Here is a 26872-nt window from a genome sequence, read left to right as displayed (position 1 = left end):
GAAGGACAGAACAGGATTCTACTAAGAAGGTACTCTGTGCACAGGGATTCTGGAGATTCTTTGTTTCTGCAGCCCAGTATATTTCTGATCTTCCTGATTTTGATCCTCCACATGATGTCACTCCTGACTGAGAACCTTTTTGGCGTGAGTATTCTAAAAAGACCGTTAGGTCATGTAGAACTTGACAGTTAGAATTTGGATAACCTTTTGATTAGTAAAAGTAAGAGTTAAGTATAAGTGGGTCGCACCCAGTCCTTTGGTTCTTTGGGTCTTTGATTTGGTTATCGCACTTACCAAAGCCGAGGGGTTGGTTTCTTGGTTTTTTATTTGGTTATTGCAATTACCATAGCCGAGGGGCTCGTATATTTGCGAGTGTGTTGGTAGAGATAACCCCTTGAAGTTTGAAGCTAGATTAGTGAGCTATAAGATGCCTGATCTTAGCAAATTTGGAAATGTAGCTTTGGAACTTTGGAATTTGTGTTGGCCAACTTTTGGTTTGATAGGTTTGGATATGCGAATTGCAATTTGTGTAGACAGGTAATGAGGAGAATTTTCTCTATTTGGTCCTTAGGAACGGTGCACGTACGAAAAGTATCTTAAGCACTACTTTGATTAAAATACTTGCGTATTTCGCAGTATTTTTGGCATGCCTGTTTTAAGCTCACATGGAAAAATGTGTTGCTTTTTTGAAAAGTACCATAGTATGATGTGAAGTAAATTAGCCGGTTTCCCCTAAAGGGAATATCTAAATAGGTTTAGATTTAAAAACATTTCTTCCTTGGTGATTTTGTATCCCCAGGGAATTAAAATATGACATAATACAAAACAAGGATCCTTTGTTCTGCGCAATGTTATGAATGAAGATATGCAGAACGATTTTTTGGTGTTTTGCTAGACAAAGCTATTAATTTGAGTGTATTTTCGCTTCTTGGACATACATCAGTCTGTTGGGCTGTTTTTGCACTCTTTTGGAACACTATTGAGAAGCGTTTCTTGTAAGTACGACTTACAACTAGTATTTGCAAATGGTTTGGTTCAAGTATAGTTTTTAGGCTGTCCTTGGTTTTGTCCGGAGTATTGATTTGTGGGTTAAATGTGTGTTTAAATGTCTATGTGGTTTTCTCATTAGTGCAACTTTTGTAAGTGAATAGCAATGGCGCTATTCACGAAATGCATGGCGCCCCGTATTGTGTGTCCTGAGTGTTTGACCCTTTTCTGTTTATGTCTGAAATGAGCTCAAATGTGTCTTTGTGTTTTTTTATGTTTTCAGTCTATTAAGCAAAATGTCTAAATGCTTAAAAACATAAAATTAAAATTCACATTCACTAGGAATGAAAAAAGCCTCAAAAACGAAAATGTTGTGTTATGTAGAAAAATAAACTAACAGCATTTTCCTTAGATACATTGTATTCGATATTAACAGGCAAACACAACATCTGAATACATTGGACCTTGCTGTATTGCACACGCATTTTGAAACTTGAAATGTCTTAGTTTTAGTTTTAAATAGACAGCCACTGTGCTTATGTTACAAGCAAGCTAAATAAACAGGAATATTTATTCAGCCAGGACTTTGCCCTTAGTTGCACGGGTGAATCTTTGCATTTCAGACTGTTGTTTTCAAAAGGTTCCAAAACTAAGGTTCATTATTTTGTATTACAGGAAGGTATTTCAATTGAGGGTTTCCTCTCCTTTAAGCATTTTTGTAAGCATATTCTTGGGTCTGTTGCTAATTAAAAATTGTCCTTTTTTAAAAAAAAAAAGATAAAAAGTGACGCAAACATTTTGTCATGTTATAAGTTAGGTTTCTGTGCTTAGGCTTATAAATGAATGCGTCTACAATGATAGGCAAGGGATGCAGCTCGCTTTTATATGTGGAATTATCAAAAATGATTGGGTTTATTAAAAATAATTAATACATTTTGAAAAATAATTATTAAAAATAAGTGCTACAAAACTTGTTTTTTACTATTAGTGAAGCTTAATGCTCATACTATGACCTTATAGCATTATAATTTAATTTAAGTTGTGCTGTCCTGCATAATGAGGACATTAGCAATATGGAATTTTTACTTAGCGCAGGCGTAAAAAAAACTAATTTTTCTAAGGATTTACATGATATGTCTAATGTCCAATCTCTGCAATTTGTAAAGAACATTCTGAAGATGATTAATATGTAATACAAGTATAGGATATTTATTTTTAAGTGCCCCAAACATCAAAGTCGAATTTGGGTAAAATAGACCATTTAAAACAGCATTCTTGCCATTTATAATAGCTTTAAAGTGCTTTAGGCTTCTGTAAATGCATACATGTAGGTATAATACAAATTTGCAGGTTGTCCCCATTTTGGGGGTTTCCTTTTAAATGACCCAGTGAGATCCAATTAATTGAAATGAGTACCATTGCAACAAGCATTTGTTCTAAAAACTGGTATGTGTGTTATTAGATTTTGTGAATTATTCACAGTAAATGTAGTTTAATAATTTGGGAATAGAGATAATTCACAGTGAGCAGAAGCTGGGGGCTAGAAAAGCTGCAGAGGCTCAAGTCACGCTGAGATGCTATCTTTAGTTTCCCTGTAAACAATGGAAGGAGGCTGCCATGTTGACATTTGTGACTTTTTAAATTAGGGCCTTGTCTCTGTGGAATGCAGAATGACCTTCCTAAACAGGCCTCTAAAAGGTGGGGTTTCTGGTTTCTAAATAAGAACATCAATAAAATTAAAGAACTTAATTCCAAAGGGAAATATAAAAAAGGTTTCTTTGAAAGTCCCAACATCATGTTAAATGCTCTGCAGAACTGATACATTTGTGTCTCTGCTCTAAAAAAATAATGTCTGCTAGATGCTTTTATTTAACAGAAAACAAAGTGGTGCATTAAGTCTTAGACAGAAAATAAGAAAGCCCTTTAATAAAATTTTGAAGGCTACATGCCTAAGTGAGAACGATTTGCCAATTAAGAATTATTTTTTACAGTGGGAAATTGTAGGTGCCAAATTAATATGGAGTGTCAGTGTAACAATTTTACTTTTAGAAAGGCAAAATTAAGGTGACTGAATGTTGCAAGCTGACTGACAAGATGGTAACAGTTAAGTAATGGAAATGTATTTTTGTGTTTGTTAATATGTGTCATGTTTTGTCTTCTGATTAAAAGTTATAATTGATATTTGTTTGTTATGAGAAATGCTCTCTTTTGTGTGTTGTGTATGTTTTTTTTGCTTTTGCCTACAGATCATTCATGGATTGTTCTGGGTGATTTTAAGGAAGTCAAGACACGTGAGTTTGGTTGGTTGAAAGGAGATGTGTTTTTGCGTAACTCCTTTGGAAAGAAATGTTCATGTGTTTTTTTATGTTTGTGTATTTGGTCCTATCATGAATTGTTCTTACTGGTCCTGTATGTTAGAAAGTTGTATTTGACAGCAGATATCCACTAACTGGTGATCTACTGTCAAAAGGAGGGTAAGGATTTTAAACCTGACAAATTAAGCAGGCCCGAATTTCACAGTAACATAAAGTACATGACATGGTGTTGTGTGTCACCGCTCATTCATATATGCTATTGTTTGGTCTATGCTTTTTGTGCTTGATATGCAGTAAGTATATCCGATGGCTTGACATGTGCGTTTTGTAAGTTTTTGCATGTTTTTGTTTAATGTTGCTGCTTTTGATACTATTACAAGTTTACCTGTGTTGTGAAGGGATATACATGACTATGTGTATCGCTCCACAACAGTTGGGTTGATTTGCTAAATTTCACAGATATGATATTTATATTTTTGTGAACACACAGACAACACTTCACCAGTGTATGTCAAATTTGGCTATAAATAGCATTCAAGAAAAATAAAAGATATACAGGATCAAAATGTGTCACTTGCCCCCTCTTCCCTTAAAGGAACAGGCAGCCCTAAATGTATGTATCCTGATTGGACGTAAGGATAAAATTATGGATCTGTGACTCTTGTACATGGTGACCTAATTTCTATATTACATTAGTCAGTTTTGTTCTGCTTCCTAAGTAGTGTATGGCTTTGTACCATAAAGGAAACCAGGTTTGATTTTTTTCCCTGAAGAAGGAACTGGAACATAAGCTGAGGTTACTGTATATGGTTTAGCGGCCAGCGGTAGAGCTAACCTTTGGGAACTATTGTGATTTTTTGTGTATCACTCATACTCTTGGTATTGTGTCACATGCTTGACTATCACCCAAGTAATTTCTTGTTCTTCCTATAGATTTTTTATTTTGTCGCTTCTCCCCTGACCAATGTCGCATTGTACCTAGTTATTGGGGATTTTAGCTTTGACCTAGTCCCATTTCTCTTTTCCGTATTTCCTTTCACCAGTCAGCTTTTATTATTGTTAGTGTATTGTTCAGGTTCACACTTCCAGACTGCAGTAATGTACCAGAGACCCCCATATTATGTATAATTCCCTTTTGTATATCCAGACTGTTTTCCCTGATAATCTGTATTATGCGATTTTTTTTTGGAGATGTTTTAGATAAGGAATTTAGGAACACCTATACTTAATCATTGAGAGAAAAATGTGTTTACCCCATTAGACAATGCCACCATGTGTGAGGACAGCCATTCAGATAGAATTCTCATGTCGCTATCTACCCTTAGATGATGGAGGATATGCTCTCACACAGAAACCCAATTGAAAAGCCTAGAGGCACTGTTTTGCCGACTGCCTTTATATTTGTATTGCTTTTTGAAAATGACAGTGTATTCTAGACCAGAATTGTCCCATGGCGTGTGGCCACTCCTTTGAAGATTGCAGGCCACCTGTTTGCAGCCCCTTGTTATACAATGAACTGTTTAAAGCATCGCACTTGCTTCATCAGAAGGCGTTCAACATCAGAAAAGGAGGAGCTGGTTTTGCCACAGAACCAGAATTTCAGTGCAAAAGAGCGCCTGTCATGTGCTGGTAACCTCTGACAGTGTGCAGTCCCTTGAGCCCCTTGGCCTGAGTTTTGGAAGATTGGCAAAAGGCACTACATTCTGATGCCCATGAAAGAGCAGCCTGAGCGTCCTCTGAACTGAATGATGAGTGTTGGAGCCTGAGAATGGTCCCGGGTCTGCACGAGATGATCTGTGCCCATGACCAATGAAGAGCACAATATCTGTAGTGTCTGCCGCAGAGGAGAGATACTGGTGCACTGCCTTGAGACATTGAGACTTTTGAATGAGCTATGAGTGTTTGCCAGGAGGGCACTCCAACGGATCATGAAAGGCCTGAATGAACAACAACAAAAGAAGATTTGATGAACAATAGAAGCCTGCCAGAGAGGCTTTTTGAACGGACCCTGGGCATAGTTGGTTATACAAATGGTTTCCGTGCGAGTGCATAGAATGGGTGTTAGGAGACTGATTGTTTTGCTGGCATTGTTTTAAAGTACTATTCTGTTTAGTAAAAGCAGAATAAAGTCCATTTTCTGTGGAAGAGTATCCCCTTTTCACCTCAGAGCATTAATGAGGGTCACCACTGTTTCACTTGAACATACAATAAATTACTGAAATGCATAGGAAGATCTAAAAATGTTACTAGATAATTTTAGGATTTGCTTTTTTTGCTTAGGGTTGTGAAAAATTATAATTTCGTTTGTAATAGTGGTCACAACTTTCTCCTGTTGTCTATACAAGGCCTCCTGGTTGTTTGCGCTTAACAAAACACAAATAATAATGTGCTTAATAACGTGTTTTCTAAACATGACGTCTTTTATGGGTGGGATTGTTTTTTTCTACTCAATTGACATCTGTACGCACCTCCCAACCTATGTCTCTTCCTACTACTACTTATTTGCATTCTTTCCATATTTTACCTGAACATGAACTAGTTAGGAGGTCAGAGTTTACTAATAATTCCTTTTGTACAGTTTCTGCATCAACACCAGTTAGTAGTGAACATCACTAATTGTTGGGTGTGTGGTCTTATGCCACATACTACAGATCGAGGTATTCCCTATTTGGTCCTGCCATATGTGGCCTTTGTGCTACTACGTGTGTAAGGAGACCTGTCCCGAGAGAGTTGCTAAGTAATAGGATTATACTCCAGCAACATCTTGATGATCTGATGAATATAGACCTGGATTCAGATTGACGTGAGTTTAGGTTATTGCCTATGTAAGGGCAAAAGGAGGGTCTGAGGTTCCGTGAATTCTGAACTTGGGTCATAAAGGTCGCGGTTCTGTTACGATTTTGGTAACAGCGAACCGTAAACAGTGAGCTCAACAAGTATGAGTGTTTTCATCATGTTACACCGATGGATTCACTGTGTATTTGAAGATTTCGTTCTGAACCCTTGGGTTCCATTTTGTGCATGGCAGCCATCTTGTGGTTTCCCTCACATAGGCCGATGACTTTAGCTGACTTCGAATGACCTGAGTGAACTGACCCTGTTAGACCAGTTCCTTGCCCAGTAGCTGATCAAGATTAAGGATCAGAGCACAGGAGATTGTAAAGTTTGGTATGCACATACACACTGCAACAACAAGAAAACTTGAAGGTCTAGAAAATTGAAAAAAGGAGAGAAATGGCCACAAGGAGGTACCGACGGACAGGTAAGGACGCTAGGAACCTGCTGTTGATCTGGACCCTCCAGTCGCCCTAGTCTTCTTTTTGCTAACACCATCCATGCTAACTAATTAAATCTGGGCTTAGCTTTGGAGTCTTGTAGCCGACCCCAGACTACAACACTACAACTACTTGCAGGGGTCGATTTTGAGACTCTTTATATGCTTTCCTAATTCTAATTCTGAAACCCTACAAATTGGGAATATGACACAAACTAAAATATCCCTAATGAAATGCAACCCTCTCAGTGTAGCACATCGTTTTTTGACCTCATGGGCTTTCTATGAACAACCAAGTATTTCTGTTTTTTGTACCCAAGCACATATCGAGATATTGACAGCTATCATGTCCTGAAATTGTCCTTCTCCATATGTCTAAAATTGTCCTTCTCCATATGTCTAATAGAGCGGGCCTCTTTATCCGAACCGTTGCCGGGTGAGGTGAGGCTTACTTCCCACACAAAGCTGGGTAAGTGTATGTTAGATTTATTACTTCTACTATATACAGATTATCTGCATGTGACTGTTTACAAAGCACTAGTTACAATTTGGCCATCATAAAATTAACTGGCCTATTGAGGTAATGAATGCCACAATCTGTGTTCACACATTTGTTTAGAAGCACGTTGTTCCATTGTTGTCACAAAATTGTTCCCCCTTTTTTTTTACGTTTGCAGGAAAGGATTCCTCGTTATACGGTTATTCACGAGGATACTGTAGGGTGGTTCATCGAGCCACACCATTCCATTTTTTATAACCACGTTATAAATTTGTTTTGATTCAGTTACAAACTCTCACGCTTACTATGGTGCATGTTGCAGTAGCCAATAATCCAGCCTGGCCCTGAAGAATGCCGGTAAACTAATACCATAACGGCAGAAACATGTTGGCCTAGATCGTATATGCTTACTGTACAGTGATTTTTTTACACTGACATCACACTTTTTTATCTGGCGTCTTGGTAGATACTATAAACATATTTTTCTACCTCGACCGTCATTTTAATCATCGTCACTTATCCTTTTGAGCACTGCACCCCTACAGTACCACTTTCGGTGAGGACACATTTGCTTTCAGCATCAGGATCTATTGGCACCAAGCAATGACCTTTGGGCTTGGCCATATAAGAACCTGCTGATAAGGTCCTAGATGACGATGTTCCGCCGTATGGGTGGGCTGATAGGACTCCTTTACACATGATGGTCCTTCACCGTTAGTTGTTACAGTGGTGTGTGATACCTCCTTGTGGCCATTTCTCTCCTTTTTTCAATTTTCTAGATCTTCAAGTTTTCTTGTTGTTGCAGTATAGTTCATGAGGGTTATGAGCTTGATAGGTCGGTAAATATAGTCCCCTAGACCCTCCTCAGACAGTTGTTTTTCCATGCACATACACACCCCTTATCCTACCTCTCATCTGTTTCTGTTCCTTCTTTTTATGACCTATTTACGTTATGAGTTGTGGTCTTTTATTATGGGTTTGTCCAGCTTGTGTAAGAAGGAATGTTGGTTTTTTTGCATGCTTGCAAAAGCTAGGACTGCCCCTTACTTTTGTGCTGAGTTTTGTAACCCTAAAACATATAAAAGGCCTCTGTTCTCTGTATTCCTCAGACTGCCTCATTCAGTTGCTAAGGCAGCTGGGTGACGTAGCCTCACTTATTGAAAGTTTAATAAAGATGTCTTTTCATATTTCAGCTTCTGTGCCAAGTTCTTTGTTTATATTAGTGAGACCCCTGAGAATGAAGATTTCAGTTCTTCAGCACAGGACGTCGGGGAGCATACTATTTCAAAACAACAGTGGTCCCATGCACAAGAAATGTTTTTTAGGCAATAAATATAGACACAATCGATTCTATATTCAGTATGACATGTCCAGCCGGACAGAGGTCTCAATCTTTACTTAATTAAAAATTGCACGGAAAAAAAATCCTTCAACAGATCACCAGTGTGGGGCACAAGCCGGTACCCAGACACAGACAGATCAATACAGAGAGGTGAACAAGAGACAAAACAGGGGTTTTAAGGCAAAAGCTGCAGTTTTCTATAGTTTTCCAAATGCACAGAAATTTCAAGCAAGCACCTTCACATATACATAACATATAATTCACGTTTTTGCATAAGGTGCATAAAAGGTCGATGGCGTTTCGGTCCCACTACTTAATCATGGGGACCATCATTAGGACATTTATTAAATGCCTATAAGTTGAAAGCCTCTAATGCCGAGGGGGAAGGAGCCCCGGTATGCTTGGACTGAGAGCAGTGGCGAAGGGTGGAAACAATTACGGGGGTTGCCTTGAGGCGGTCGAGGATGAGCTGCCCAGGATCGGGAGCTTAATCACAACCGCGTCCACTCGTGGGTCGGTGCGTGGTGCGGAGGAAGTGCCGGTTCAGTCGGCTCAATCGGCTTCCTAGCAATGTGTGGCATCACAACCCTGTGCACTGAGGGAGTGCAGCTTCCCAGGTTTTTGCTCACTGAGCCTTTCCCCAGTAGCTCTTACTCCCCTCATATTAGCAATTCCTCTTGCTGTCATTGTGGCCATGTCACATTTCCCACCCAATGTTTTGCCAAGTGCATTGTAACTGTAGAATCCATGTATCGTGCCCCTGATGAAGCGTAAAGCATCCAGGTTGACATTGGTGCATTAGGCACCACTGGTAGTAGCTGTGGTTAAAGCATGAGATGTTACAGAGAGGTTTTTGAATAGTTGAAATCGCACATTAACATACCTACTTTTGAAAACAGTTATTTTACTAAGTGCTGTGTTGTAAATGGTATATAAGTGGTAAGAGCCATGTTTCCATGTGTGCTTGAATTTGAGGTTATTGGCAATATACCCCAGTCTCTGACTCTGTGACCACAAAGACTTCTCTTTGCCTTGTGACTATGCAGTTGTCTCCATTGACCCTTATATTACATCTTCTAGACCAAAGTCCCCTCTTACACGAATCGCACATCATTTTTTCCATATTGCACCATTGATTAGATATCAACCATGTGACCTTTCTTTTTATGAGGTGCATATGGGCCCAGCTCACCTTCAGCTGCCCTCTGTTATCACTTGTGTGTTGACGACTGCTAGTCCTTGTGACATCCTGTGGGTCACTTCCTTTTCCTCAGTGTCACTTCCGTTTCCTCAGCATGAACTGGGTACTACAACACACTCACTCACTCATGGCTCAGATGGTTTAGCTGCCTAGCTCCCACCTCAGGGCTGTTCAGCCTGTTGTCAAGCACAATATCCTTGGTGCCACAACATCAACTGTTGCATGGCTAAATACTTATAAAGGTCCCAAAGGCGAGACCTATTGGCTAAGCCAAAGCTTGTTTTAATTTGTGTAGTCTTTCGTACATACCAGACAAATGTGAGAAGCTGTCAGTGGAATGGCCAAATGTTTCTATATCGGGGTATCAGAAGCCATGCATTTAAGATACCAAGTGGACAGGGGTAGAAATGTTTTTGTATCCTTTGGAGGTAGTCTTTCCCTCTAAATAGAGGCAACACCCAGGCTCTACCATGCACCCGGGACTAAGAATCACATGAATAATAAGGATGGGGGGGGGGGAGGCACATAATCTCCCTCACAAATCCAAAGAGGCGTAGTTACAAATCCACAGCCCTTATTGTGTGAGGTGTGAGCATGACAGGCACTTGCAGGTTTGACAAAGATGTCACTTCGCAGGAGCTGCAGATGCTTAGTTTATGGTCGAACACAACACAGTTGTGTGGAGCAGGATTATGTTTCCTGATGTGTGACTGTGTCTGCGTTCTTTCTTCCATCTCAGTGGAAGGGTAGAGGAAGATATGGCTCAGTTCCCAGTTGGGGCTAGATGGCTCATCTGAACACACCTGTCATCAGTTCCATCAGTGTCGTCCAGTGTCTACCTCAGGATGAAGGGGTGGAGCACCAGGGAATTGAAGTGGAAACCACTGTACTCAGAGAGTCATCATAGACCATACAATTTTAGTTGCGAGTTGTCTATGGGGCTGGCTGTAAACAAAACCACAATGGAAATGTTTACTCAAGGAGCGGGGGTGGGTATCATTATAACACTGGTCTGCCTCTCTATTCCTGTGAAAAAAGAGCTGGAGATACCAATATCACATCGGAATCTTTACCAGAACATCACCAGGCACAGTCCTATTATAGACATGAAGCTAATATGCATAGCTGGATCTGGAGGAGGAATGAAGTCCCTCCTCCCATGGTACCCAGGTCAGAAAAATATACTAGAGCTTCAGTGAGGACTACAGGTTGGACTTTGGTGGAAAACCGTAGGAAATAAAGAGTCTACTGTGATAGGTCTAACACTAGCCACAGGTTGTACCGCAGCCATTTTATTAACATTAAACACCACCACAATGAATAGTACATGTTGTCTTCAGTGCCACACTGGTTGGCATCATTTTCCCTGTTCTACTTTAGGGTTCAAGATCCAATAAAACAAATACATAGGAACATCCATCCTAGAGTTACATGGTGCAAAAAGCAGCACCCAACTGGGATGGACAAAGGATCTGGGTCAGTGTATTAGTTAACTGATGTTTTATATTTTTTTTATGACAGGTCTAGGTGAGGTCCCAAATCAGAGTGGCGTACCAATCACAGTTGAGTTGTCTTGAGTTAGGAGTGTGGGGTTTGTCCTTTTACTTCACTATGCCCTGGGGAGTAGTTTACACAGTATGGAAGTATCTGCCATGTAATTCTGAGTTTCTTGGTATAATTGGCATCACTGGAAACGCTTTAGAGTACATCAACAATCTTGGGTGGGAGTGGAAGATGTTTCCAAAGTCTAGTTGTTGGTGGTGGTCTGAAGCAGAGGCCTGGTCCTTGCTGGGCCGCTGCTCAGCAAGGGATCGCAAGGCACCCCATGTCCAGGTGTGGGCAACCTCCTTGTCCCTTCATGCTTCTATTCCACCAGTCTGACCCTTACGGCAGTACCAATGTGTCTAAGTACAAGGAGGCAGGGGAACCAGTTGCATCCAACATGGAACAACCTGGGATCAACTCTATAGAGACAGGCCAAGAGTGTCTGAAAAAGAACTAATTCCGAAAACTTTGAGGGCGTCAACATTTGTGGCCTTGTGAAGCAACTCCAGGTTTAAACTATAGAAGGAAAGAAGAATGGCCCCATCCCACAGGGACAGGGGATGCCTTCACAAACACCAACTGACAAGAATTGCTTTAAAGAAAAATGGAGAAAAAAAGCACCGGATTCCCAATATAGGACACTAGCACCTTTACATGGGTGGTCCTGTCCAATTGTAATGAAAACGTGCTATTGAGCACATGGTTGAAACAGGCCACACAGCATAGTTCTGGTTACAGCCCTGACAATAACTCAGCCTACAGGCTGTCAAAGATGTGATGGTTTTAATTGTATACTTCTTTGCTATCTGTGTGGTGTCTGCATTTTTATTTATTTATTTATAAAGTTTTATATAGCGCGAACAAGATCCCGAAGGATATCAGAGCGCTTTACAATCGGTTGGAAGAGAGGACAAACACGATGGTGGTTTAGATATATTGTTGCCACTTAATAACTAGCATAGTGCATTATATACAGGATAACATACCCCAACCGTACATTATAAGGATGTTAGAAGTCACATAGAAGCCACCAGGCACAGTTAATTAAACATGCGTTTAGATATAATGAAGGAATAGCGCTGTATAACGTACAGAATAATACATCCCAACGGTATATTATAAGGGTATTATGTCACCATGGAAGTCACAAGACATGCCTAGTTCATCGTACGTGAATATATCTATAAAGAATAGCAGCATGTAATATACGGAATAGCATACCCCAAATGTATATTATAAGGATATTAAATGTCAGCATATTAAATGTCAGCATAGAAGTCTCAAGGCATAAGCCTATTTCATCGTACGTGAATAATTTATAACGAATAGCAGCATGTAATATATAAATCTTTCCAGCTGATAACAATGACCACAATGGTTGTGATAATCCAACTGTACTGTAAACACATCAGAACAGCCATTTGACTAGAAAAGCAATGGGTTGGATCACATCAACTACCTCTACATATTCGTTTTGGACAGTTACGGCAGAATGCACATGCTGCCTACTGCTGGAGCAATATGACAGATCCCCTCATCTGCCGCCAGGCAGAACACAAAAGTAGACTGTTTCCATAAGGGTTCAAGTGTTTATTTTGGTCAATCAGATTGTCTCAAATGTTGCATGTTTTAGTGAGGCATACTACATAACAAATTTGCACCAGTCCAAAGTCTTGCACATGTAAGTAAGGGAACAATGTAATTTCTTACTGAAGTTACATACTGCAATTTACTGGGGACTTTGCACATTCCACCATCCCTACTAAAGGCATCACCATCTTATCTTCCTTTACATAAACCCCACCCACACCAATGGCTTTGTAATCAAAATACATGTTGACTTACAATGCATTATGCTCCATTCAAACCTATCTTTTTCAAGGGGTATTATCATTTTGGTGACTGTTTAGTCTGATTCAATTACAGGTTGCATGTTTTATGTAAACAGTTACACGACCTCTTGGAGTGAGATCTGAACTATACAAGTATCCAAAATAAAAATCAAGATAAATTGATCAGTCAGAAGTTCGAACAGGTTCCTCTGATATATATATATATATATATATATATATATATATACATACACACATATATATACTAGCAGCCCGTCCCGACGTTGTCCGGGTATGAATTGCTGCCGGCCAGTAGTGTATTGTTTTGTAGGATTTGGTTTTGATAGCATTTGTTATCTGTGACAGGCCTGTGAACGCTCCGATTCACAGTGCACTGCTGATGCACTTAAGAGTGCGCGTTCAGTAGTGTGTGAACTCGAGTTTCCCTACTTTATTTTTCCTTGCAATATTATATAGCGCGAACTCGACAACATGGCATGAGCAAAATTTACATTACAGAAGAACACATTCATTTGTGGTAGGCACGGGGAGACAAAGCGATTTGCCTGGAATCACAGGATGTTGAGCTGATACCGAGATTCGAACGTAGCTCCCCAGTTCTAAAGTTCGCAATTCTAGAACTTGTGGCGGGAGGTGTGTCTAAAAGTGTATGTCGGTGCTGGCCATCAATGAGAGAGAGACCTGTGCATTTTACAAATGGGTGGTGAAAAAATATGAGTATGTTGCTGGTGATGTGGGCCGCCGTGCCACCAATGTACTTACCGAGGGAGGGTAAAAACCCATCATTCCGCAACTTTCTTTCCACATACCATCACTCCGCATACTTTCATTACGAAAGTACCATGACTCCGCAATGCCATTATAAAGCATGGCATTACATTTTATATGCTCTTACCACGCATACATTTACAACGATATATATATATATATATATATATATATATATATATATAGAGAGAGAGAGAGAGAGAGAGAGATATCTATAGATATAGATATATAGATATATAGATATATATATATATATATATAGAGAGAGAGAGAGAGAGAGAGAGAGAGAGAGAGATAGATAGATATATATATATAGATATATATATATATATAAATATATCTCAAGGTGGAACAGGCCTTTATGCGGAACCTGATAGGCCTCCCCCAGAGCACCCCGCTCACACCCCTGAGACTAGATCTAGGCCTAGAGTCCATCTCAGAACTGCTAGCCACTCGACCTCTCCTGTATTGGAGAAGGCTCAGGACAGTGCCTGAGCTCGAGGATTATAGAGCTGAATTTGCTGCAGTCTGGGGGCACCTAAAGATCAAGAATATCCCCTGGCTAGCCCATATTAAGGCCCTTGCACATCAAATTGGTATGCCCCATTTATGGGAGACCCCGGAGGTGAGCTGCCAGAGAGTGAAGAGAATGGAGCTCTTGGCCTCCCTGAGACATTACAACCTAAGCCTTCTGCATAGCTCGACAACGCTGGGCAGTCTGTCTGCAGAATTTTTGCAGGTAAAACTCGTGTCTAAGAGGGAGGAGTTTTTGGACTTAATACAGCCTCCCCTTGCAAGAAAACTTTACACACAATTAAGACATGGTTGCCTACCTATTGGGGCATTTACTTGCAAATGGAATGGACGAGAAGAGGGAATTTGCCCAGTCTGTAATAACACCAAAGAGGATATTGTCCACGTCTTATTCCTCTGCCCAGCCTATAGTACAATAAGGAGATGCTGGTTGGCACCGTTATGTAGAAGTCTTGGTTTAAGGCAATGTGCACAAGCTGTCAGAATTTTAAGATATGACACCTCCCCCTCTATTGTGTTTGCGGTATCCCGCTTTTTATATGGTATGTGGCGCAAAAGGCTCACTTTAATGAATTGCGATAATCTGTGATTAACTGGGATGTTTTGATACCATTACTTTGATAATTTACTGTTTAATAATTTTTTAACCATGTATTTTTTTAATTATTTATGTATCTTATTCCGTGTATGTACATATTTTACCTGTGCTTTTATGGTCTATGACCGCAATAAAGTTATCAAATGAATGAATATATATATATATATATATATATATATATATATATATATATATATATATATATATATATATATATATATATAAATAAAGGCTCTATATATATATATAGAGAGAGAGAGAGAGAGAGAGAGAGAGAGAGATATAGATATATATATGAAAGAGAATCCCAACCGCTTCTTGCAGCGGCTTAAGCGGGCGTAGACCTCCTCTCCATCAATAGATTAGATGTTAGATGTTAAATCATCAAAAAGCCATCACACTAGTCGAAGTGCCAGCAGTGCAAATTTTATTTACGAGTGTGTCAGAGCAAGTGCCCTCCCTGACGCGTTTCGCTCCGCGGACGGAGCTTGGTCACCATATATATATATATATATATATATAGAGAGAGAGAGAGATATCTATAGATAGATAGATAGATATATCTATATATATTACCTACTGGCAGTCGCCAGTAGGTATATAAAGTTAGGATTTTTTCTCTATGGGATTTTTGAAAATTCTATGTCTAATAACTTTGGCGTTTGTGGACGGAATTAGCTGAAATTTTCAGGAAAATGGAACATTTTGTTTCTGAGCAGCCCCTGAAAATATGGGGGGGTTTCATCAAGGGGGGGCCGAGAAAAAAGGGGGGTCCCAAAACGCGTTTTTCCCATGTTAATTTCCATAGGGCGGTTGGCCTCACTTTTAGCTCGAACGGCTGAATGGATTTGCACGAAACTTGGCAAAATTGTAGGGACTGTTAGCCCGATGTGCCTTTGCTAGGTCTCAATATATGTGCTCCAGTGGATTTTGAGTAATTTAGGTTTAAAAAAATATATATATCTGGGCGGAGCCTAACCACACATCTGATCTGATTGGCTGTCAGCACTTCATCCAAGAAGTGTTGGCAGCCATCTTGGGACCAATATACATGATAGCACCTCATTAAAAAGCATTGTAGTTAATAGAGGGTTTTAGGACTTTAGTTCCATTATAAATCATTTGTTGATGGTACCATACTCGTTTTAGGAATTGTGGTGGGTTTTAAGGTGATTTTACCATGTGAAAAAACCTTCTGCTGTGATATCATGAATATTGTTTGAAAGAAAACTAATATCTCATGATTTTCCCACAGTGGTTTGGAAGGGGATCTATAAGCTAAACTGAAAGCATATTTTCTGTAAATTCACATTATCTTTCTCAGTCATGTGAAAATGAAGTCTGACATTCTCAGTAAAACATGTACATCCAACAAGGACAGAGACTGTCAGTTGATTCCTTTGTGCTCTACTGCAGCCTCCTAAAGTGTTCTAAAGAACAACTAGAGCGCTAACAGTCCTACGTATTACAAAGGTATAGCACACCTGGAGCCATCGTGATGGGAATAAAGTGGTAACTCTTAAAACATTTAATTTAACAAGCAGTGGCCATGCATGTTTTCAAGAGAGAAGTGTGCAATGTAATGATTTCCGCAGCCCACTATAAATATAACAATTTTAGTTTGGGCCCTGATACTTAGTACTGTTCTGTAGTCATTCTATGGAAATGACGACTGCTCGACAAGCAGAGCAGAAGATGCGAGTTAGTAGTCATTAAAATTCGGCAGTTTCCTGAGCCTGGCCCATGTGATGTCTTTGTTAGCATGCGAGTTACACAACGAGTTCACATGCGGGCAGGGAATCCAGAGCAGCTGCTTACGCAACTGGGCTGCTGACCTAGTTTCACCTTTCACTGAAAAGTTATCACTGCGAGCTCCTATTGCCCCTCTCGGTTATCACATCTATTTTTAGAGCCACCGTCGTTACCTGACACACGACCACACATCACCTAGGCTCTGGAAGTACTGTGCCGAGCATGGAGCATCCCTGGACACGGACACTCGACCCTGGGATCTGACCTGACAGCAGGCGCAGGGCAGCTCACACAGAAAGCACCCTTTATGAGTCCACGTTTATGCTTACCATGTTCTTGAAGTCAGTACTTTTTGGGGACGCACAAACATCTCTAGGTGTACGGACTTAAATGCAAGAAAAGCGTCAGTCTTGCTGTAGGCTGCATTCCATGGAACTGACAATGGATGCATGAAACAAGACTCCTGCGCGATGAAAGCAGTAATTTCATTCAATAAAGCCTGGGTCAGATCCACATCAAAGACAGTGCTGTGCCGGTAAGGATGCAAATACACACACGATCTCCAAGTGAACATCAAGGCTGTAAAATGTCCGTTTTTGTGTGTTTGGTGCTGATGCTGCCATCAAATTATTTGTTTAACTTTCGCAAATCCTCAAATATGTAGCCGTGTGTGTGCACATCTATGAACAACTCAAGGTGTTTCATTGTTGACGAATTATAACCCACTTCAAAAAAAAGGCGTGAAAGAAACCAGGCCTGAGAGAAACTGACTGGATTGAATGAGGAAGATGATCCTTCGTAGATGAGATGTCTGCTTTTTAAACGACGGGGCAGTAATTAACCTGGAAAGCATGCGTTCAGCGGAGCAGACAAGTCAATGGCGAGGCAGCTGCTTGACAAGAAGCACAGTCATGCTCTTGGAGTGGGTTGGGGGAGGGGAGACAGCCTCTCCCGGTCGCACACAGGCTCTCACCATAAGGCCATTAATCTACCCCTGTGTATTGATGCATGAACTGTGTAAAACTTCCAGATCTTGGCAGGGTTGGCTGAGAACTTCAGCGTTTCGTTGCTGATGGGGGTGCTCGGTCTTTTAGATGGACGACAGCAGAATAGGTATCTATCTCTGATCACACACACCAAGCCGTAAAATAGTCAAACATATATGCGAAATATTAACTGCAGCAGTATTCTTGAAATAAGAGCCTGTGGCTGAATCATCGAAAGCGGGACTTGAATGTACCTAGCCAGACAGCGCTTCAAGATCATAATAATGGTAATATAGCGCTATAGTATTCTCAAGTAACATAACACCACTGAGAAGCAGATTCAGGTTGTGCAAAGCAAGCATACTACATCTGGGAAAACAAGCACAGCCTAGAGCTGTGATCTGCTGGACTCACATGACAAATATCTGCAGACAGACACAAACGCACCACATCAGAGGAAAGTAAACGCAAAGGCAGCATCGAGACAGTGAGCTTGAGGGAGAGATTTGATACAGCTTTAACGGTTAGAACCATCTATGGTTCGCTTGTCCCGAAGATAAGGGACATTCCTAGACATGTGTCACAATTCAACTGCATTCTTGGTCGGGGGCATGCAGGGGCCATGAGCACTGACTCGCTGGGCTACCAGCAGCAACAGAACGAAGACAAATAAAGCACCACGTGCAAAGATCACGGTATTTCCCACGTCCTGTGAGTGCAATTAATCCAGTATGGCTTTCTATGCAATCTCCTACATTTCCTATTCCAATTAAAACTGTTTGAATCAAAGTATCAGACACACATAAACAGCAGAACCGGATGGACTTACGCCATGCAAGAAAAGCGTCAGTCTTGCTGTAGGCTGCGACACGGCGGGAAGGGGAGGGGGCGGAGCGGGTGAGCTGCGCGAGGGACGCAAACCGCGTGGAGTGTTACCGGGGGAGGGGGGGTGGGCTTGGAGGACGGAGGGTTAGCCTTAGTGTTAGGAAAGACGAGTGATGTGACCGTTGCGGCGATGTTACACGGAAGGAAAGTTAGACGGAAGGAAGAGAGGGGAGGGGGAGGAGGTTACACGGAAGGAAGTTAGACGGAAGGAAGAGAGGGGAGGGGGAGGAGAAATGCGACACGGCGGGAAGGGGAGGGGGCGGAACGGGGGCGGAGAGGGGAGAGAGAGAGTAGGCAAGGGTAAACAAACACGGACGTGCACGCGCCCGTGACTTTTAAGGTCAATGCGCATGCGCATAAGCTTAATGCGCATGCGCATTGACCTTAAAAGTCACGGGCACTGCAAGGAATCGCCACGATTCCTTGCAGTTAGATAAAGAGTGGATGAGCCCCTATAGTCTCGCTTGCTCGATGCGCATGCGCATCGACAGGCGAGACCTAAAAAGGAACAAAATGAGGGGGTATATTATGCAATAGAAGGTATTATTAGTGCTGCAGAAAGAAAAATTAGGGCACATTTTGAGTGACTTTTCAAATCCTCTTCTATTTCATTAAAAAATTCTGACATGCAGACTGAAACATGCACTTTGAATACCAGCAACAGACGTCCCTGGTGAGCAGTAGCTTTACTACAGTGATCTAATGTGCAACTAGAGTGCTAACATTCAGAATTTATGGCAAATGTATGACACATCTGAATGCCTTCTTGATGGAACCAAAGTAAACAAGCATTGAAAATGCAATAGATCTCGCCCTCGTTTAAGTTAAAGCCATTCTGTTTGTAATGAGGTGGCTTTTTAGCTTTGCTTTTATTAGTGTTTTTTCAACTTTCATGTAAATAACATGCATCTGTATGCATATATGTATATGTATGCATGCATTTATGTTTGTATTTATATAGATATACAGATGATATATGTTTATATATGTATGTATATATATATATATATTCACTGAAAAAACCATAGGTTATAGACCATATATAGTTAGGAATTAGCATTTACAAAACCTTGAAAATTCACTGAAAAAACCATAGGTTATAGACCATATATAGTTAGGAATTAGCATTTACAAAACCTTGAAAATTCACTGAAAAAAACATAGGTTATAGACCATATATAGTTAGGAATTCGCATTTACAAAACCTTATTTTACTCACACAAAACCATTGAAATTCCATATATAGTTAGTTGCACTAACTATATATCGCGCACCCGCAATCCACTGCTGATGATGTCACATATTACATCATTCATGACATGGTCAGTGACATCACTGATGACATCTCAAATGACATCACTGATGACATCACTGATGACAACATCCAGTGACTGTATGTTTCTGTAAAGTTAAAATATGTCTTACATATTGAAGAATGAGTGGATGTATAAATGTCTGGATGAAGGATTTAGTAGGTGCATGACTGACTGTATGAGTGAGTGATTAAATGTGTCTCACTGAGTGCATGGGTTAGTGACTAAACTGTCTTAATTTGTGCATCATTATGTCTGTTGTTCTGTAAACTGTTGCATGTGTTGATAAGTAGCTATATGAGTAACTATATGGGTTATTGATTGGTTGCCCAAGTATTTGTATGGGAGACTGAGTGTGTGTGTGTGGGTGGCTGGGAGGTGTATGACTCTGTGCATAGATGTGTGAGCAGTTGATTCACTAGATGTATGGTTTCAAAAGTGCATGTGGAAACAGCTGTATGGGCGGTTGACTGTGTGCATGAGTGTATTGGTGAGTGAATGGATATCTCAGTGCTACATGTCAAAGTAAGTACATATGTAAAACACAGTACATGTGAGAGTTGACATATATAAATAACTGTGCATAAGAGCCAGTGAATGTGTGAGTGGCTGTATGGATCATTGTGAACTTGTATCAGGGATTGTATAAGAGAGTAAATATGTGTTAGTATATGTTTGAATAAGTAAAGTTTGTATAACTGTATAGTTGAGGAAATGGAGGTGTGATTGATTCTTTGCATGACTGACTAGGTGTGTGAGTAACTCCATGGATGAGTGACAGTCTGTGAGTGTCTGTTTACACTGATTGTATCTAAGGTTATATTAGAGTCTGAAGGGGTTCATCGTAGTATCACATGAATGATATCATCAGTGATGTGATCAGTAATGTCAAATGAGATGTCATCAGTGATGTCATCAGTGATGTCATTTGAGATGTCATCAGTGATGTCATTTGAGATGTCATCAGTGATGTCATCAGTGATGTCACTGACCATGTCATGAATGATGTAATATGTGACATCATCAGCAGTGGATTGCGGGTGCGCGATATATAGTTAGTGCAACTAACTATATATGGAATTTCAATGGTTTTGTGTGAGTATAATAAGGTTTTGTAAATGCGAATTCCTAACTATATATGGTCTATAACCTATGGTTTTTTCAGTGAAAATATATATATATATATATATATATATATATATTTTTTTTTTTTTTTTTTTCTTTATTCCATACACACTGGTAGAGGATGAGGAATGGCAGACCTTTCCCGGCCCATTTATTCACATTACTACCTGGTCTTTTATTCAGTGCGTTCTTCTTTTACTCTACGAATATCCCACTGCGTCTATAGCAGCCCTTTCATGCTGTCACTGATTCTGATTCTGTTTCTGCACCCATGCATATTAATGTTAGACACAAAATAATATTTTCTAACTCCTAACTGACCCTCTGCAGTCACACAAAAGCCCCCAAAACATAGGGTCCACGGGGATTTATTTATTTATTTATTTTTATTTATTTATGCATTTTTATATAGCGCGGACTTTACCCGAAGGCGTCAGAGCGCTTCACATTAGGAACAGAAATGAAACATAATGAGAAACATTACAAAAGAGCAGATTACTAAAACATACGTTACTTACATAAGGTAATAGTGACAATTGTGAGCAAACAAAAAAACATGAGGTAGTAAAAATTGTGAGCAACCAAAAATACATGAGGTAATAAAGGTAATAACATAACATAACATAACATAACATAACAATAGTGACAATTGTGAGCACACAAAATACTTGAGGTAGTAAAAATTGTGAGCAACCAAAAATACATGAGGTAGTAAAGGTAATAGTGACAATTGTGAGCAAACAAAATACTTGAGGTAGTAAAAATTGTGAACAACCAAAAATACATGAGGTAGTCAAAAGTGCACAAGAGGAAAAGTGACAAGTGTGCAGTTATAAGAGAAAACAGAGTATAATTTGAGGTATAATACTGCAATAAGTGCTGGCACAAGAACAGGCGTTACGTAGGCAAGGTGGCACTTGTGCAAGTATCAAAGGTAAAAACATGTGAGAGGTAGCAACCGTGTGTTACAAGGGCAAAGTGTTGTGTGCATGTTACAAAAGGGCACCGAACACAAGTACATGGAGAATACTGCAAAAAGGCAGACACTCCCACCACAGGAAAACACTGGGAAGGCACTCCCATGGTCATGGAAAGTAGAAAATATCAGTAGTGGGGAGTCTTCCTCCAAATAGCAAGAGGACGTGAATTACTTTTGGAGGTGTCTCTGGAGAAGGAGAACTTTGAGGTCCCTTTTGAAGGCCTGGGAGGAGGCGGTGGTCCGGAGCTCAGGCGGAAACGAGTTCCAGATTCTCACTGCGTTGCCTGAAAAGGATTGGGCCATTGTTCTTTCCTTCTTGAAAGTGGGAGGTTCAAGCAGTAGATTCTCGGCATTGCGTGAAGGTCTAGAACCTCCAGAGAGTTTCAGTTTATTCGCCAGGTAGCGGATATGAGCCGGGCTGGGATTGAGGTGGAGGAAAAAGCACACACCTTACAGGCCTCTCTTCGTTTTACCCCCAGACCCTCGCACCACGCTTTACTCCACTCCCCACTGCTTGGCCTTCCCTCCAGTTTTAACCTTCTACAATTCCACTGCATCGTGGTCGTCTGGAGCGTCTAAAGCGGGGACAGGAACTTATTTAAAAACTAAGACTGCATTGTCGAGGAGGCGGGGAGCCCTTGACGGACAGCCGTCAGGGGATGATAAATGACTCTATTTTCTGCCTCCGCAACCGCTGCCACTCCGGGCCGGGCCATTCATCATCGTCGCTGTCAGGCCGGGGAAGTGGGCCTGACAGCGCAGGCAGCAGACATTTAGCGCGCGCGGATCCCGGCCGCAGCGGGCAAATGATTATTGTCACAATAATAATGTTTTAGCATAATTTATTAGGGGTCCAGCAAACAGGCAGGGGCGGGATGGCATGGGACAGATGGGGATGGGCGCGCCTGGCACGCGCAGGGCCGGGGCGCGCGGACCCGGGGGAGGGCGCGCGCGCAGGCGCCCTGCCCTCCCCGCCCCGCAGCCAATCACAGCGCTGGCACTTCAATTACAAAGAGAGAAAGGGGCATTCATCATTCAATTAGGCACCTGTCAGGGCGCACAAAAGGCAGAGAAAACTTCTAACCTGGTACTCCTGGGAGAAGATGCTGAGCAGCGTGGACGGCGATTGACTGGAACAAATAAAAGAGGAACAAAGTTAATTACTGCAGTGCACACAGGGTGGTGGGGGTGACACTGGGGTGGGGGCTGCTTCAAAAGGTAGGCCTGCTGCCCAGCCATGGGAGGGGGTGCACAGGAGTGGGTCTGCACAAGTTGTTCCAGATGCGCCTCTTGGACAAAGGCTGCCCCCGCCTGATGGCAGGTCAGGAGAGGAAGGGGCTGGGGCGAGGGGAGAAGGGGGCTGGCTGGTCAGCGAGTGGGGAGGAGGTCTCAAGAGTGCTTACGGATACTTTTTTTATTTGTATTTATTTTATGCGTTTTTATATAGCGCGGACTTTACCCGAAGGTGTCAGAGCGCTTCACAATAGGAACAGTAGCATTACATGAGGAGAAAATTACAAGTGGGCATGATACAAAAGCAAACGTTACATTACATGAGGGAAAGGTGACAATTGTACATGTATCAAAAGCAAACCAAATACAAGAAGAGGTAGCAAACGATACGTTACAAGAGGAAAAAGTGACGTGTGCAAATTACATAAGCGTACAAGATACAAGTAGAGGTATAAAACTGCAATTAATGGCAGACACTCAAAACACAAAAACACACTGGGACGGCACTTCTATAGGCATGGAGAACAGAATTTCCTATAGTGGAAGAACTTCTTTCAGAAAATAGAGAGGGCGTGGATTAGAATTGGAAGTGTCTTTGAAGCAGGAGAACTTGGAGGTCAGTTTTGAACAGAGGCACCGAGGGGTAAACAGAGGAGGGTCGAGTACAACGGCGTGAGAAGGGTAACACTGAAGAAGTAATGGGGTGGTTTGGAGGGGCCGAGGGGAACACAGATACAACGAGGCCTGAGGAAGGGAAGGTGGCGTCAAGAAAGAGCAACAGCAGTACGAGGAGAAAGATGATCTGAGACTAGCAGTGAGGGGAAGGGATAGGGAGAGATCAAGGTGTACACAACAATTGGGGCGCAGCAGAGCGTGGAGGGAGAAAGGGGGCTGAGACTGTGGGGAGGAAGAGGGAGGTGCTGCTCATAGAAAGGATGGCAGTGAAGTGGTCCCTAGAAAGGGATCGAGGGGTGAATCAAGCAAAAGAAAGTTACAGCAGAGGCAGGCAGGAGTGATAAAGAGACATAGGGGTGTGAGGAGGAAATTATTCCAGAGGGAAATGAGGAATAAAGAAACAAAAAGAGGAGAAAAAAAGAGGAGAAAAAAAGGCAGGGAAGGATACCGAGGCAAAGAAAGAGGGATGGGATGTGAAAACAGAACAGTAGATACAGGAGGTGGGAAGAAAATAATGGATTTGACAATGGTACTTTACATGTAAGTGTACCATTTTACCATCAAACCAACTCACAAACAACCAGAAACACTTGTGTATGAAACAAATACACGAATTGTGAAATCTTGTATTTAATTCAACAACAAAATTACAGAACTCGGAATATGAAATGGGAAGATTAGAAAAATGTGACTTTATTTCGAAAACATGATGTGCCATGCTACACTCCATGACATCACTTTGTCTTTTTGTTTTGCTCCGAATGCAATCTCTTTTTGTCAGCACATACCAGTGCTTCAATTGAGGCCAACATCTGTCCTTGCTGTATTCGGTTTGCTGTACTTGTGGTACTCCTAAACATCAAGCTAAATAGATCCATTTATATTTTACCTCTGCAATTTGAAATTACTTTACATTTACAGAGTATTTTAAGATTTTCATTTTTGCTTCCTATATATAAATATACACGTTAATAACCGGCATATATTACAGCCAGAGGCCCTCTGAGTAGATGACCCCACATTAAGAGGCACTGGACGAAGACTGTGAGGAGGTAGAGAGAAGAAAGATTGGTTTGAGTCAGACAGGAGCATAGGTGGTAAACAGTAGGATCGCATGGACTAGTGGGATGAGGACAGAGGGAGAAGAAAAGGCTGTTTGATGTCAGGAGAGAACAATGAGAAGCAGAGGGCCGAGAGGAGAGTGGGGTAATAAGAAAAGAGACTCGCGGGGTCAGGAGAGTTCGTATCGAGGGGTTGAGCGTTAAATACATGTGGGGGGTAAATAATATGTACTGAACGGTCAAAGAAGAGTAGGGTAAGACGAGAACGAACAAAGGGAATGAGGAGTGTGACTAAAAAGAAAGTAGGCACCCCTCTGTTTTGCCGACACAAAAATATCTTAAGATAAACCAAATAACCCTCTTTCTTCGATAATCAGCACCTGTAATAAATACTTCATTTGATTCAGAGGGTATTATTCATTGACAATTGCAAAATAAGCTAAAAAAACCACAATACTGCAAACAAAATATACCTTTTAACAGAAAAGAAAAGCCTTTAAGTAATACATTTTCTTCTTACGAACATTAACAACAGGTTTTTATTGTTTCATCACAAATACCAAGACACTAGACTGCAGTGTGGCACTTACTGCTCTCAATAAACATTGTCCTCTTTCGATAAAAAATAGATATTATTGATGCGAACTACTCCCTGTAGGGTGTGTTACCCTACAATGGCTTCTTGGGGTCTGGTGCAGCTCACAAACCATTTGGCCTCATGGTTTGATGTCGGCAGGATACCTCGATACTAAATCCTTTAATTATATGATCGGCCACATTATAGACACACGTATACAAACAATAATTTGTTTTTGTTTTATTTATTGTAATTTGGTCAATGGTTTACATGCCTGTGGTTGAAAAGGCTGGAGTTGCTACTATATAAATGTGTTAAGACATTACCCTCCTTTTAAAAAAATAATTAAAAATGACAGTAAAAGTAGTTTAAATTCACTATTGTAATATTGATAAAAAAAAAACCTTAAAACATTCGTTATTTGGACGTTGTAAACTAAAGTGCTATCCAATGGTCACACCATTAAGTAAAATTCCTTCATTTATCATGTAACCATTATCTCCGTAAGGACTGAATCATGTGTTATGGGTAAAACAAGATAGTGTTGTTGTCACCGAAACCTAGTAATGAACTGAGTGACCAGAAAAGAATGATTGGGCCAGGGATCTGTGTAAATGCCCTTGTGATGGCCTATCGTACCAGTCCTCTATCCATGTATTACTTTTTTGTAGATTTTACTTGTGGGAAAGAAAGCCCTGGATTCTTCCCTTTTTAAGGAAAATCGGCCCCAGGCAATGTTATCCGGTTTTCCGTGTTGTACAACTACTGGAAGATGAATGTACTATTATATCTGTTTTATCGTTTTTAAAGAATGTTTTTAAATGTAGGATATCAATTTTAGAGTAAATCATGAAACAACTTAATGAAGCGATTTCTTCTTAAGAATGAGTGATATCATGTATGTTATGACTTATTTTATGAGAATCTTTATTATTGTGCTTTTATGATTATCATGTGCTATAATCGAATAAAGCGAGTTTTGATTTGATTTGAGTGACCACAGTACACAGTTAAATAATCTATACATAATGGCAAAGTAAAAACTTTCCAAATATCGACCAATAGAGTAGGAGATAAATCCAGTTAAAAGGTAGCCGGAAGCTGGAAAACTACTTTAAGATACATCCTTAAAAAGTACCATGTGAATTCTAACTATTGCCTGAGTTTTATATAGAGCCAGCTAAACCCAAAGGTATCAGAGCGCTTTACATGTTGTGTAACAGAGTTTGCAAGCGGTACATGAGGGGTTTCATAAGAGTCATAAGTGAACAATACAGCATTAAGTGTTTATAAAGTCACGCAAGTATAACGCAAGGACGCATTGAGGAATGGCATGGGGACAGAATAGAAGACCGAAAGAGTCATCATGG

The 26872-nt window shown here is 40.7% G+C and overlaps 1 protein-coding gene across 1 annotated transcript in view; it reads right to left on the bottom strand.

Annotated features, from left to right (window-relative positions):
* CDIN1 (CDAN1 interacting nuclease 1) overlaps positions 1 to 26872 on the bottom strand; it is a 786301-nt gene that overhangs the window by 567761 nt on the left and 191668 nt on the right. The window contains exon 2 of the mRNA XM_086936566.1: positions 23041 to 23086. Within this exon, the coding sequence (XP_086792692.1) occupies positions 23041 to 23086 (46 nt within the window). The remainder of the gene's footprint in view (positions 1 to 23040; positions 23087 to 26872) is intronic.

The sequence above is a fragment of the Lissotriton vulgaris genome, chromosome 9 (assembly GCF_964263255.1).
Source record: "Lissotriton vulgaris chromosome 9, aLisVul1.2, whole genome shotgun sequence".
In the NCBI taxonomy this organism is placed as follows: domain Eukaryota; kingdom Metazoa; phylum Chordata; class Amphibia; order Caudata; family Salamandridae; genus Lissotriton; species Lissotriton vulgaris.
This window is presented reverse-complemented; position numbering and strand designations above follow the sequence as displayed.